The sequence below is a fragment of the Agelaius tricolor genome, unplaced genomic scaffold (assembly GCF_023055355.1).
Source record: "Agelaius tricolor isolate 1412-34295 unplaced genomic scaffold, bAgeTri1.0.p SCAF_9, whole genome shotgun sequence".
NCBI lineage: Eukaryota > Metazoa > Chordata > Aves > Passeriformes > Icteridae > Agelaius > Agelaius tricolor.
In genome coordinates this window covers 41525709-41541003 of record NW_027269269.1, presented here as the reverse complement: position 1 = coordinate 41541003, position 15295 = coordinate 41525709, and the positions used below count along the sequence as shown (strand labels likewise).

The 15295-nt window shown below is 35.5% G+C and overlaps 1 protein-coding gene across 1 annotated transcript in view; it reads left to right on the top strand.

The window, feature by feature from the left end:
- Nucleotides 1–15295, top strand: part of GBE1 (1,4-alpha-glucan branching enzyme 1) — a 137536-nt gene that overhangs the window by 109021 nt on the left and 13220 nt on the right. The window contains exons 13-14 of the mRNA XM_071433711.1: nucleotides 8923–9107; nucleotides 10175–10305. Of these exons, the coding sequence (XP_071289812.1) occupies nucleotides 8923–9107; nucleotides 10175–10305 (316 nt within the window). The remainder of the gene's footprint in view (nucleotides 1–8922; nucleotides 9108–10174; nucleotides 10306–15295) is intronic.

Sequence of the window (15295 nt, the reverse complement as noted above, 5' to 3'; positions counted from 1 at the left end):
TACATAAACCACTTATCTTTCATTTTTTATGCAATGGTATCTTAAAAAAAAAATCCCCCACACAACTAAAATAAGCAAACAAAGCCCCAAACTGTGAAGCTAACAATGAACAAGTTGAAGGGGGAGGAGGAAAAGACTCCAAAACAATGGAAGCAAAAAGTCAATAAGTTGATGCAGGATGTTCTTCTGACATACACATAAATTATATTTATACAGGCATAAATATTTACCATCCAATGAGGATACTGCTTTTGAAATGCAAAGCAAAGCAGCAGTTTTGTTCTTTGGAATATCAGTGTATTTCAGAGCTAATTTACTTCCCAGATAAAGAGTCAAATTATTGTGAGAGGAACAATAAGGAAATTATTTCCACTTCGTAACGTTTAAACTGGTTATGATACTTGATTAATCTGTTTATTTAACAGTAAGCAAAAAGCAAATGAATCATGATGTAAATGTACTGTTTAATTTGTCATAGGTCTAATGAGAGTTTGTAACTCTCGAGGCTTCCTCTTTTCTCCTCAGGTTGCTCAAAATATTCACACTTTCATAAGGAGGGTTTTGGCAGACTTGTAATTCCCTAGCTTAAATAGTCAGTTAATTTTTATTCCAGGTAATGACATTCTTCTCTAACCATTCTTCTTAATCTGTCTGTTAGATGTTTCTTGAGCAGCCCCATGTTTTCCCTTGAGTTATTAGCTAAAAATTCCTTCTGAAACCCAGCAATCATACTGTGTTGGTTTGAGTGGAAATGCCAAAAAGCAGTGCATAATGCTGTATTGTGCTGCATTCCATATGGGGGTGGGTGGTTTTGGTATGTCTTTAACTAGAACTAGAAAACACCAAACCAACATTTGTGTTGGCTACTATTTGTAGCTATTATCACTCTTTCCCAAGATAATACCTTGTGCTGAGTTACTCTTACAGCTCATGCTGTGTATTGATTTCACCAAAGGGTTTAGTATGGGCATTCGAAAGTAGCAGGATAAGAAGATTGGTTTTACCTGTTGCCCACACTCAGAGTTCTTTCTCTACATGTTCAGTTCTCTTCATGAATCTCCTTATAACATTTACTTTAATAACTATAGAAAAATGGATTATTTAGCTAATATGTCTTCTCTCAGGACTATATTAAACTATTAACAAAGTGACTCTTAAAATGTGGATTTTGTATTTTTATTTTCCCCAGCATGTTTGAGTTTTACAGGTGGCTCATATTTCATTCATCCCTCAGCAGCAGCCCTGAAGCCAAAGGAGTAGTTGGCCAATCTTTTCCAGTGTCAGTCCATGGCATTTATTTTCATCTGTTGTGTAAGAAACCCAAAGCAACACCAAAAATCCCACACAAAACCAAGCTGCAAACAAAAAAATCCAAAACCTTAACCTGATATGACCTTGACTCCTCAGTGCATGATTATTTAGCATCAGTCTTATTTACTGTTTTGCTGCAAGGTAGAAGTACAATAAAAATTTGAATGTCTTCCTGTTAAGTAGTGAAATTTAAGTAATTGTAGAAAGAAAATGTCCTGCTGAACAGTAGGAAGGCTGGATATTGCCAGGGCTGTGTTTTTTTATCAGCTCACTCAAGTGAGTCTCTTTCTTGAAACTAATTATTTGAGGACACTGTCAGAGAAACTTGCAGCTCTTCTCATTTGGAAGATGTTTTGTATTGTGAGACAATGCTTACATACAATTCTGGATCACAATATTTGCCTTTCTCCTTAATGATGGGTTTGGATGTACTGACCAAGCACTACACACATTATGCTGGATTGGTGTTGTAAAACTCTATAATAATTGAACAACTGGAAAATACATCTGTATGTTCCCAGTCTTTACTTTCTGAACAGTAATTAATTGGAAGATACAATTATGGTCAGAAACTTCTTTGCTGCATGTTGCCATGATGTTTAATTGCTGAATAGGGAACCTGAAAGGATTTCAATGTAAAAAGTTTCTTATCTAATATGATGTGTGGCTAATTTCAGAATCATTTTACTGTAATTTCACTTCCAGTGTGTAAAATTCTCTGCTAACATTCAAGATTTTCTGTGTGAGAATTTTAGAAGTTGATATGAAAACTTTTATTCCTTTCTTTATTCTATAAACTTTTATTTTCAAAAATATTGAATTTTACTCTCTATGATGGTTTTGGAATATTGGGGTTTCTTTTGGCCAAGGACAACTAATTCTTAAGCAAATATCCTTATATATCTAAAATATGGCTTTAGTTAGGTATTAGTTCCACCTAGGATTTCAGCTGTTGTGTAGAATTGTATGTAGAAACAAATACACCAACTCATTGCTTTTTTTCATATTATGTTTATTTATATTTGTGTATATACAAATTCATAGCAGGAGACATTACAGTAACAGGTTTCTTTGAAACAGTGCTGAGTCCTTCAAACAAAACACGGATTGTACCTTCCAAATTCACAAATCACTTATGTAACATTCAGAAAACAAATAACTCCATTTCCTTATCTGAAGTGAAGCATAACTGTTATGGAAACTTAGAAATACCACTGATTGTTTTTCTGCATCAGAGGAGTCTTAATGTTGGCAGCCACAGCCTTGAGACTGAGGTCTCTGCACTCTTTAAGAAATGTGCAACAGTGCTGTTTGGAGTTTTCCATTTCTTTGAGAAAAAAGTAGTGTAGCAGTATGATGCTGTGCCTTTTCAAAGACTTCTACAGTAATTACATAATTCTGGTTTTGAAAATACCTTAATAAGTGCCCAGGTTCACTGGAAACAATGGCAGACAAGAGCTGTTTAAAATTGTGAGGATCTTGAGAACATTTTTTTCTAAAACAAGTGTTTTTAGGAAGTTTATAAGTATATTCTCAGCATGGCAGGGTTGAACCAGCCTCAGGTGGAGGGCAGGAGGCAGCTGGCAGAAAGAAGCTTTAATTTCAAAGCAGCGATACATGAGTCTAGGAAGAATCTTGGCAATGTACTCCTTTGAGGACATTAGGTAAGAAGAGGTTTAGAGGTGCAGCCAGAAGTATACTCTGATGGCTTATTTGTACTGTTTCAAGAAAACCAGAGCTTCTCGCAACACACCTTCTCTTTTGATTGCTGACATCTAGTTTAGAATGCTTTTTTTGCCCCCTATTTTGTTTGAAGTTTATTCCAAATTTTAATTTTAAATTTTCCTCATATTGTGCTGTTAGAAAATGCATAGTTATTATTTAAGTAATTAGATTTGTTCCTTAATAAGAACAGAATAATACTGAACTTTCATTTTTTATTTACTTTAACTTTCCTGTGCACCAAACACTATGTAAATGGTCTTTTCCCTCTGTTTACTTTTTTTTTTCTCTTAATTCTTTATATGCTCTTTCAAAATTAGACAATGAAATTCTTACCAGTAACTAAACTGCTATTTGTTGGGTATCCCAGGGCAAATAGATTGATGCCTTTCTTGGACTGCTCTGTTTCAGCCTTGTTCTAAATTCACTTTGTAAGCCCATTAACCTGTCAGTTGTGGTACCAGTTAATAATTGGCAGCGCACCAAACTGAAAGATCTAGCAAGAACTTCTCTGACTGCATCAGGTGTTAAAAAAGTTTCTTGATATAGATTTGTGTTGTTTTGCTAGATTTGGGGGGGTTTTGTCTGTTTTGTTGTGCGTTTTTCTTAACCTTTGCAATGTGTTCTGCAATATTTCTGTTCTTAAATATTTTAGTGAGCTTTTGGAAGTGGTTGACTAAATAATGTATACTCTGCCATGTTCACACTGAGCCTGGTGGAAATGTCACAGTATCAAAGTCAGTCTCTTGTTTTTTACCAGGATGCAGCTAATAGGAAACAACAAAATGGGAACTGTTTCAGTGTAAAAGCACCACAAAGAGTTTAGTTGCTACTTTACTGTTTTTAAATACTGTATGAGGACATTGAGTAAGTTGTAAGTCAGAAATATATTATTCTACACTGGGAAAGGAGGCCTGAAATGTACAATTTCACACCTGAAAGTTTCTAAGAGTAGATTAATAAAATAATTATCCTCTCAAGGTCCCTTCTAGCCTAGGTAACTTCTCATGGTACTTTTTTTTTCTTGTCTGTTAGTATGAACTGCAGCAACTCTTGCTCTGCTCAGTAAACATTCAAGGGAAAATGTTCATCTGCCCTTAGGAACTGAATACTGTTGTCAGTGAGGCCACTGGTATTTTATTGAGTACTCCTTTGATAGAACTTTACAAATAATTAAATGAAAGAATAATTTATTCCAGTTAAATGTTTTGGGTTTTTTTTTTTTTCTGAGTAACTAGAGTTTGGCTAAATACCAGCATGTGGGCATAACTGTCATGTGCTCTTCTTCTGTTGAAAAAGAAAGTAAGTCATAGGAGGAAATGCTATGGCCTGTTTACTATGCCTGTGCCTGGTTGTTCCTCTACGTAAGAAATCTTCTCAGCCATCCAGCCCTTCCTAATAGAGATGCAGAATTGGTGCTTCTTAGGGGAATTCTTTATTTCTTATTATTTGGTTTGGGGTTTTTTCTGTAATTTATCTGGCAAAAGAGAGATCTGCATTTGAAATATGACAACTGAACAGTGCCACTTATTATGGTTGGAATTTTTGTTGGAACAATTGGAATATTATCTCCTTTAAGAGCCTGGAACTGTTTTATCAGTGTTTATAAAATTGTGTGGTACAATAGCTCCCAACTTGTAAACATCATTAGAAAATGAGAGGAGACAGAGCAACTCTTGATGGGAAGTGGGAATGGGAGAGAAATAACAGGAACTGTATCCCTGTACAGAGTGTTGTGTCCCTGTGTGATTTAGGGCAAGCATTTTAAGGACTCAATCCTTTCCCATGTCTTGGATACATTGGAGGCACCCTTGTGTTTCCACAGGAATGTGTCATCCCAGAGGAGATGTGTTCTTTGATCCTTTAATACAGGGAATGTTAAATGTTCCCTCCCTTCTCCCCTAGGAGACATGGAAGATCCAAGCTGCAAAACAAATATGGTGTTTATCCTGATTTTTATCTTTCATTTTGTCTAGCCTGTGTTTCATGCAGAAGTTAAAATATAATCGTTTGCCTGAATTGATTCTGTTAGTCTTTTCTGACCCAATATGTCATTAAATACCAATGCTAGAAGATTAACATATGTGAAGGTCTTCATGTCATCTAACCCAGGTGTATCAGGAGTCTACTTGGAATTTCACTTAATTTCATTTTTGTATGGATTTCAAGACTATAGGAATGCTTGCAGTGAGGCTCATTCTCTCATCATTCAGAGACAGTATAGCATTTGTTTGGGTTTGATAGTAAGAAGATGATTTTAAGATGTTAAGAAGAATATTTGGTACAAATATGAGTAAATACAGAATTACTTAACACCCAAGAGCTTTACAACTAGGGAAGATGAAGATCCATTGTTTGAAGTGTTTATTGTTTGAGGTAATGATAAATACCATATGCTATCTAGATCTGATTTACATTGATTCTCTGTATAGCTTGCAGATTGTTGCACTGTCATCATTGTTCACAAAAGGTAGTGAAATTAAATTCAAAGCAGTTACAACTCCTGGATGACTTTATTATCTGACTTCTGTAAATTGGTGGAACTCCACATACTTTGATAGATGTACTTTAAGGTGAAACTTTTGAAATTCCAACTTTTGTTGGAATTTTTGTCCCAATGTGTCCAGTCTCCAACTCATCAGATTTAAATAGGATCTTTTTGTGGTGTTTTAGATCATTTAAAACCTTGTTTAGCTTTATGCACCTAATTAAACTTCTTACCTTTGTTGTATAAAATAAACTACTTGTTTTAACTGCTTTTAAAATATTTAGTGTCCTCGTATTTAATTCAAAATGCAAAGAACTCCTAATAACATCTCTTGAAACTGCCTTCTCCATCTTTTAAATATGCCTTCAGTTCTGCTTAGGCTTATTCTTTCAGAGAGCATTGCTACTAAAGATGTCTAAAAAAGAGAGATCAAGAAAACTTTATTGACCTGTGCAGATCAACTTTAAAAGAATTCACAGCAGCCTAACTTCTTTGTGGTGTTAATGCATTTCTATCCTCATAAACAAGGGTGACATAAATTTTAATTATGGTAGTAGAAAGTTAATTTATTTGTTGGAATTGCGATCTTGAAATCCTGTACATAATAAAGTTGTCCAGTGTGCACAATATGCAGGAAATAGCAAACTTCAATTAATTCCTAGATAAAATTAGCATGCATTGCACTTCAAGGATTTGTCTTTGTTTTGTTTCTCTAATCAAAACTTCAGTTAATTTCAGCTTTGTTCTCTGCCTCCCCCCTACATTAGTTCCATTGTCTTGATTTGCATCATTTGTGGCAGCTGGCTTCTTATCAATCTGTAGTTTAGACTCTTACATCAAACAGTAAATTAATTAGAGGAAAATAAATCCCAGTTATACTTCTTGGTAACTGTAGAAGCCTCTAAGCACAGAAGTGAAAGTTGCTGATTCTTGTCAGAGATGAGAAGTGTAACAATGGGGAAGGAGGCAGATGATGCTTCACATTCAGTGAACTGATAATTATCTCTAGCAGCAAGTGTTGGTCACCCGTGCCTTTGTGCCTTTTCTTTCCTAGTCCCTCCTATTGTTATGAAGCTAAACTAGAAAAAAATAGCATTTAAAAAAGTAGCATTTAGATGTGAGTCTTTTTAATAGGATGCATGGCCTTAATGTATTGCAAGAAGCAGATTCATCCTAAATGTTACTTTCTTTTCCCTATACCACAGTTTAAAAACATAACCAAAACTGCTTGAATTCATTCTGTTACAATTTATGAACTGTTTTTCTTCCTATAAAGCAAGGGACCCTTTTACATTCATGCCACTAGTACAAAAGGCTCAGGAGCATATTCTCCAGAAGATGCTCATAGACACAGACTGTCAAAGTACATGCAGACTTTAGACCTCAGCTTGTGTTTTTTGGAACAGAAAGTATCTTAGTGTTTTGTCAAATTGCTGCCCTGTACTAAATTCCCTTTTTTTTCTTAATAGCCATTAGTAATAGTTAGGAAATTAGGACTACTTTTAGTATTTTGCTACATTTATATTGTTCCTTTTAAAAAGCCAAGACAACAGAACGGCATTGGAAACAGATTAGTTCCTGTGGTGGGGAAATATGCAAAGCGAGTGGAGGTGAGAGAGTCATTACACGTTGTAAACTTGAAGGAAGTCTGCTCTACTTACAGTGAAATAATCTATGGAAATGATGGGCTAGTTCAGTCTAATTTATTTGCTATCTCCTATTGCTTATTTCCCCCATTGTTGTTTCTTTCTTGAACAAATAGGTATGATTTCGTTGCCTATCAATTCAAGATACGTGTCATCTCTGTCTTTCTGATGTTTTTTGCTGTCTCTAGCTGAGCTATCTCATGTAGTTCATCTTTTCAATAGTGTGCAGATCACGAAAGAAGGTAATACCTTGTCTAGCTCTTCAGAGAATATTGAATTTGGTTAGATACTGTGTCTGTTTTGCAGCAATATCTTTCCTCATTTTCCAAACCGTATTGTTAGCACAGTTTAAGAGCTCAATCCAGCATTATTCCAAGGTCATTTTGTAAGTCCTGCTGTGATTCTGATTCTTTTATATTTGTCTCCAGTTTTGAGCTGAATATGAAATTTAGTGGTTTAGCTTTTGAATAGGAAATTTAATTTACAACTTGTCAGTTCGTTTACAAAGCGGATACCACTCTGAAGGACTCTCCTAAATATATATGAGGCTTTTCTCTTTTGTCCTCTATTCATTTCCTTGTTCCCATGAAACACAGAATTACAGAAATCATTTCACAAATTGAAGTTCACAGTTGTCTCTGCTGCCTGTGTCCTCCAGGCCTTCTAGGCAGTGCAGATGGGTGGTGGATGCACATGCAGGTATCCAGCCAGGAATCTCTTGCCTTCCCTTGGCATCCCTGCCCTCTATCAGCCCACAAAGCTCCAGTTCATTGACAAAACTTAAGTAACAGTTTGTGGAAATGGGAGGATCCTTTTACTATTCTTTTTTCGTTTGTTAGTTTTAGTAGAAAAGCTCTTAAATGTCATTATATTACTTTCCATACATATTTCCAGGTACATGTTTTTGTCTCTGTTTTATAGTGAGTGGGTGTTGTGTAATCTCTGAAATGTTTGTCATGAATCAACTGTCATGGGCTTTGAAATGAGTGTTTAACTTGCAGGGTCCTTGATACCATTTAATCCTGTGTCCAATGAATAGTCCAAAATGTCAGAGAGTCTGCAGGACAATAGGTTTTATCATGAGTTAGAATTATTAAGTCCATTTGGAGTTGTCTCAATCTGTAATAATGACAATATATAAACCAAGAAAATTTTGGATACATCAAAGTCACTCAAAATACTGAGTCCCAAATGAGGTTTTGCTTTGAGATTTGCTTTGGAGATTCTACATAAGAGAAGCTAAACTTTTTTTTGACTAAATGTTAACCTGTTTTCTTCTTTTTGAATGTGGTCCAGGTTTGAATAAACCTATTCTTTGTCTTCAAGTGAAGTCCGGTCAGTAGTTTTTTGGGCTAGATAATCTAGGTGAGACTGGCAGACTTGTGAAGCCACTGCTATAAAAAACCAAATTGAGATATAATGGCAGCTACACAGAAAAACTTTTGGGAATTTATAAAGCATGGCATGATAACATGGAGTTCATAATTTGTCACTTTATACTTTCCCTGGAGTCCATGGATATTTTGCTCTTGTAGTTTTAATGGCCAAACAGCCTTGCTAAAACAAATGCAATTTCTGAGAGACGTATTAAAAAATGAGAGACATAATAATAAAATGACTGGTTTATATATGGAAGCAGATTCTTTGGAATTTAAAACTTTTAGAAAGGAAATACACATTAATATATTTTGCTTTTGCAGGCTTAGTATATTCTTAGCATGTGATTTCATGTATCCTTAATATTTTTAAATGCAGGTAATGAATTTGGACATCCAGAATGGCTTGACTTCCCCAGAATAGGGAATAATGAGAGCTACCACTATGCCAGAAGACAGTTTAATCTTACTGAGGATGATCTTCTTCGCTATAAATTCCTAAATGCCTTTGATAGAGATATGAATAAATTGGAGGAAAGATTTGGCTGGCTTGCATCTCCCCAGGTAAGCTGTATATATAAAATGATAAGTTTTAGTCACCAGTTTGGGTACGTGTGTAGAGCACTTTCAAATTTGCATGCTGAAATTTCAAACAGTGCTTTATTATGAGCTGTGTAATGCCTCACCTTATATTTCAAGTTGTCAAAATATGGCACTGAAATATCTTCCACAGATAATAGAAACCTGAAACACTCTCCTTTTAGCTTCATAACAAGGTCTTTTCCTATTATTTTCCCTATTTTTATTCAGTAACTGTGGATTGCATAAAGCAGACTATAAAATTGTCTGTAATCCTATCCAAGGATTGCTTTGCAAAAGTATAAGTTGTTCTGACATTACACTTTATAAAAATAATTACTCCATTTCTGAGGAAAAACTTTCAGCAAAGTCTAGTGTAAGTTATAGTCTCCTAGTCATCAACCTCCTGCTTCTGCATTTGCATTTTTTACACTGCTATCACACTGTAATTTTTATGAAAGATCAACTGTTATAATTTCTCAGTGTTTAATTATTTTATTCTAGTCCACTTCAAAGAATAATCCACTTTAAAGATTTTTTTTTAATTGATGCCTTGTTATTTATTAATGGCTTTAGCAAATAAAACAAAGTATGCGCAGCCATTTATTGTGGCTTATCAAAGCCGTTTCTCACACAGATTGCTAAAAAAACACACAAAAAAACCATATTGAGTGCTTCATTTTCTGAATTAATAATACTATATGTGATGCAGATCCCCATAACAAATAGGCTGAAGATTTCATTTGACAAAAGGAATGCATTTTTTACTAAAGGAAAGTGTGATGAAAAGACCATGTTACCAATCTTTGAGCAGGAATTTTTCAAGTGCTCTATGCTGAACAGGCCTCTACCTCTGTAATTTTATGTTGCCTTGTAAAAAGTAGGCTACAGCTTAGTAATCAAAAACTTTATATGAAATTTCATAGATAAACAATTTCAGTTTGCATGTTAATGCCTTTAGTTCTATTCCTTGAATATTTACTTGTATTACTTGAAATGAGGTACAGAAGCAAAATCTTTTTAAAGTGTTCATTTTTTTCTTTTCCCCCTAGGCCTATGTGAGTGAAAAGCATGAATCCAATAAGGTCATAGCATTTGAGAGAGCAGGTCTTATTTTTATTTTCAACTTCCATCCATACCAAAGTTATGTGGACTACAGAGTGGGTATTGAAACTCCAGGAAAATATCCTTTTCTTTACTGTTCTGCTTGTGAGGAAAAGTTTTAGAAATTGAAAGCTGATTTTATGTCTTTTTTTCCTAATATGAATCCAACCTGTAGTTAAAAGGTAAGAAATCACTAATTTGTCACCAATATAATATTGCTTTAATTCTTTGTGTACACCAAAAAAAAAAATCTATGAATTCGTTGTCTTCATGAGAGAGAATTTTGTAGAAAGCAAAAGTAAAAAAATGCAATTTAAAGATTTTTGAAGCTATTTTTTGGAATTCTCTTGAGGAATGAGAAAGCAAGTAACTCCTACTTCTTAAAAACACAGCAGAAAGCCATCACAGTGGGATGATGCTGCATGGAGTCACACAGCAATGTGCATTAGTGCAAACCTTCATCAGGCAGTTTGCATTTGTACATTTGTACTTTAAAACTTGAGTGGACTGCGAATGTGCTCTTAGATCAGCTGAGCTGTAAATGATTACTCAAGTAATTCACTGATTTTGCATTTGTGTCCATCTTCTTAGAGGCTGCAAAAATTAATGCTGATTTTCTGGGGGAGTTTTAGTTTCCAAATTCAGTTTCTTTCAAGTCCTTTGACAAACACAGCCTAGTGTGTGACTCTTGCTGTGTCAGTTTAAAGCACTGCAGTTCCAGTTTTAGCCTCCTCTTTATTTATTAGCCGTTCAGGGTAATTCCATGTTTTCAGTTGCTTTAGTTCAATCATGGAAGTTCCTGTCCTGAGGATCCCAGAGCTGCACACAGTACTCTGTGGCAGGGGAGCTCACCAGAGAAGAGTAAGGAGCTTTTTAATATCTAGAGGAATTTCCTTATCTGGTTTTTTTTTAAATACTTTGGGGTGTTTTAATGTTGGCTAAGGTTTCTCCCACACTCTTCTTCTGCAAGTAGAACCATGAATTTTATGTATAGTTTTTTAATGGATCCTTTTAACCTAAGACTTCAATAAAGTATGGTTTATTATTAGGATGTATGGTAATGTTATATTAAATCTTCATAACAATTTTTTCACATGAAAAGGAGTTATTTATGATCTGTTTGAAACTTCTATGTGAAGAGGAAGTGTACCTAAAAGCAAAAGTTTGTTAGTCTGCTTGTTTCTTCTAATAAATTAGTGGATTTTTAATTTGATACTCTTTGCTGTTATAAGCCGGAAGAGACAAACTGCAATAATGTATTGATCAAATAGTTTTTAATTAAACATTTTTCTGAATTATGTTGGGAATTCTGGGAAATGGGATGATCCTTTCAATACTTAGGTTTAAGTTTGTTTTGTGCATTGAACTAGATGAATGAGTGCACCTAACACGTGTCTTTGAATGTGCCTTTATTAAATGGATGGCTTTGGTCTATCTATATATTGTAGTGATACAAACAGCTTCTTAGACATGTTATCTGGTATGTTGAAAGGTACAGAGTTTCCTGCCTGGCCTGCATTTTTGTAGTCAGTCCTCAGTTCTGGACTCACTGAAAATGTCATTCTTCTTTCAACTGCTCTGTATGTAGGCTGTTGGCATAATAACCCCAGTTCTACTTTTATATGAGAAGGTGTAGTCAGCAAACATTACAGTTCTGCTGGTCCCAACTGCTTTGGAAAGTCTTTCTGTGGGCATTCAGCTAGTCCATGTCTGTATGAGAAGTCACAGTCTGTGGTCAGTTTTTCCTTCCTCTTTATACCTCAGTCTTCTCTCTTGTCTTATTTTCCTTGACACTGGGTTGCTCTGTTCTACGATTTGTTCTTGTAAGATACTGTACTTTGGTGTGAGGTATTCAAGGAATGAGACCTTAATTTTATATGTGAGCATGGGTGTCTGTGAATGTTGAGCAGTGTAAATTGCTGCTGGCTTATCTGTATTTTGATATTTCATGTTGTCATACACTGCTCAAGCAGAAAAAAGATGCCATGGGAAATAGCAATATGTAAAACAAAGTGCTTTCTTTGTTTTAGATATTGCTATTTTTGCACAGCATGTATCAAAGCACTGTAATCCCAGAGACCAGGGTGGCATGAATTTAGGGTCCATAAGGATATTCAGGTACTCATCTTTTCTCTCTGGTGACCAGTGACAGGACCTGAGGGGATGGTATGAAGCTGTGTCAGGTTTAGGTTAGATATTAGGAAAGGTTTTTTCCCCAGAGGGTGGTTGGGCACTGGAACAGGCTCCTCAAGGCAGTGATCACAGCACCAAATGTGACAGAGATAGGAGCATTTGGACAGTGCTTTCAGACACATATGATTCTTGGCTGTCCTGTGCTGGCCCAGGAGTTGGACTTGGATCCTAGTGGCTCTCTTCCAACTCAGGATGTTCTGTGATTTGAAGCCAGAGTCCATCCATAAGCAAATAACTAGATTTGACCTGAGAAATCACAAATATTGTCATCAAAATGCTGCAAAAATATACTTTTTTGTAAAAATCCCCACATTAATTCAGCCTCTCTGACATTTACAACGTGCATCTAGAGCTTCTAATGAGCAAGTAAGGTCATTTAAATGAGTCACTGGCATGTGGTTGCTGAAGGCAAGGACGCCCCTTTGAAGTGTGGTTGTGTAACTGTCCCTCCCTGGTAGAATTCTGGCAGGCTGGGACAAAGGACTTAATTTAGGATCAGTCAAATGCTAAATTCTATCAAGGTAGTTGATACTTAAGGTTAATAGGTGTGAATAAGAAGTACAGCATACTAATGTGGGCATGCCTCTTTGATCTGCATGGGAGAAGAAGGAGGTTTGCAGCACTGTGAGCCTGTGTAAGTATCAGAGTGGCATATCCTATTGCCCAGTTTCTGAGTCATTATGTGAAGGAAAAAGAAAAACATTTCTGTGCTTATGCTGGAATTTTACTTCATAAATTATGCTCTTTCAGAAGCCTTTTCATGAGAAAAGAAGCTTGAACTAACAAATTATTTCTGCCTAATTTGCTTCAGTCTGGAGGTAGATGAACAATCAACATCTAGGTCAGCTGTCTCTAGCTTTCTGATTGTAGATAAAACTTTGAATGTTAATGGAGAAACCATTCATAAGTTTCCAATTTTATGTTTTTACTACTGCTTAGGCCTTTCTGTGGGATAGTGCTTGGATTTCAAGGCCAGTCTGCAGTGAAAATTCAATATGGAAACCTTCTTTCCTCTATTGAAAAGGAACATGGCTGAAAGGATGGAAAACAAACCAGAAAGGGGCTTAAAGATTTCAGAAATTACTCCTTTTCTCTCCCTGAGAGTCCACATTTAATTTTGTTAAATAATTTTTCCCCTGTGTTGGAAGTCTCATTAAAATTAAGCTATATGTGTGTATATCCCCTCCTTGTTATCTTGGCTCCAAAGTAAAGCTGCATTTTATATTTATAATCACCAACCAGCATGAATCGATATATCTGTAAATTTGCGTGTGGTTTAAACAAAAATCATATTTGGCAGAAGTTAAAAGGGACAGTGCTCCCCTCCCTCTCAGTACCTGTGCATGCATTGAGTGCTTAAATGGCTTCACCTGTCATTGAAATATCCTGAGCTGAATTTTATCAAGCCAAGGTGTTTAACTTCATTACAAAATTTAGCCAAATACCCTCCATATGCTTTTTGTCACTCATAGGTTGAATCCTTAGACTTCAAAATTAGCAATGTGTGGAGATGAGCAAAAGTGGTACCCTTCATCCTGAAATTATGCTAGATTTTTCAGTGAAATTCAGGAATTATGAAAAGCAAAATGGCCTAACCACTTAAGACTTTATCACCCCCACAAGCACTACTTGGTTTCTTTCATCAACAGCAAGTGTTGGAACAAAAGATTTTCCTATTTTATGATTTGCATTTACTTTGCAAATGTGTCAATAAACATGCCAAAGATTGAATTTAAAAATTGTGTTAAAATATGTATTTCAAAACATTATAAAGACACAATGATTTAGTAATTAATGTGGTAGGTAATGTGTCAGTTTTTTTCCATTTTCAGCTCTGTCTATACAAGGGTTCATTGCTTTTGCTGCTCTCCTCCCTTGTAGTGGGTGGGAAATTTAGCTGGAGCACCAAACAGGAATCAGGCTTTTTTTTTTCTTCCAGTGAGAATATGGGATAGTATTTCCAACACTGTCACAGAAACAAAACAGACCTCACTGCAGTAAAAAATACTTCTATTATGTACTAAATTAAAATGCACATCTGGTGTTTAATGTTTTTGTGCAAGTAATCTTCAGAAAACTAGATGCTTGTAAAATTCTGAAATGTGAAAACTGACTTTTCTTCTGAGGCTTTAACTTGGAAGGTAAATGCACACATTTACCAAACTAGGTATTTTTCCCAACAAATACCTGATCTGTGAAGATCTTAAATTTTTTTTGCGACCCCATTATTCAGGATATGATTAACAGTATTTACACAAAATATGCTATATTTTGTGAATGTGTGAATATATGTGTGAAGACATGGTGATATTATCTTCAGCAGTACTTTCTGGCAATACAGACATAATTTTATGAATTGTTTTTAAAACAGCATAGCCATAACAGTGGCATTTGCCGTAAATAGTTTTGAGGGAATCGTTAAACATGTCAAGCCTTTCAACAACACTGATAACTTATTAAATTTAATGTATAGTGCAGATTACCAAAGCAAGGTGTGAAATGCTTGATGGAGGCATTCTCCTGCCATGTTAATAAAATAGGAAGGGGAATAATAGCAGACATTGCTGCTGCTGAAAGGACACTGAAGAGAGTGACTGCATCTTGTACTTTGTGGCTCTGCATGTTGTACATGACAGCAAATAAATGGTAATTAGATCATGTTTCTAAAAGAAAGGAGAGGTGTGTGTGGTATGCACATGAAAACCTTTGAGGACTAAAACTGGCAAAATATAACTTTCCAAACTTTTTTTTTTAGGGAAATTAACAAACATGAAGGTTTTGCTGTAGAATGTTGTGATCTTTGGGCACCTGCCCTGTAGAACTCAACAACTAACTTGGCACTTTTGGACCATTCTCTCATTTGCTGCAAACACTTG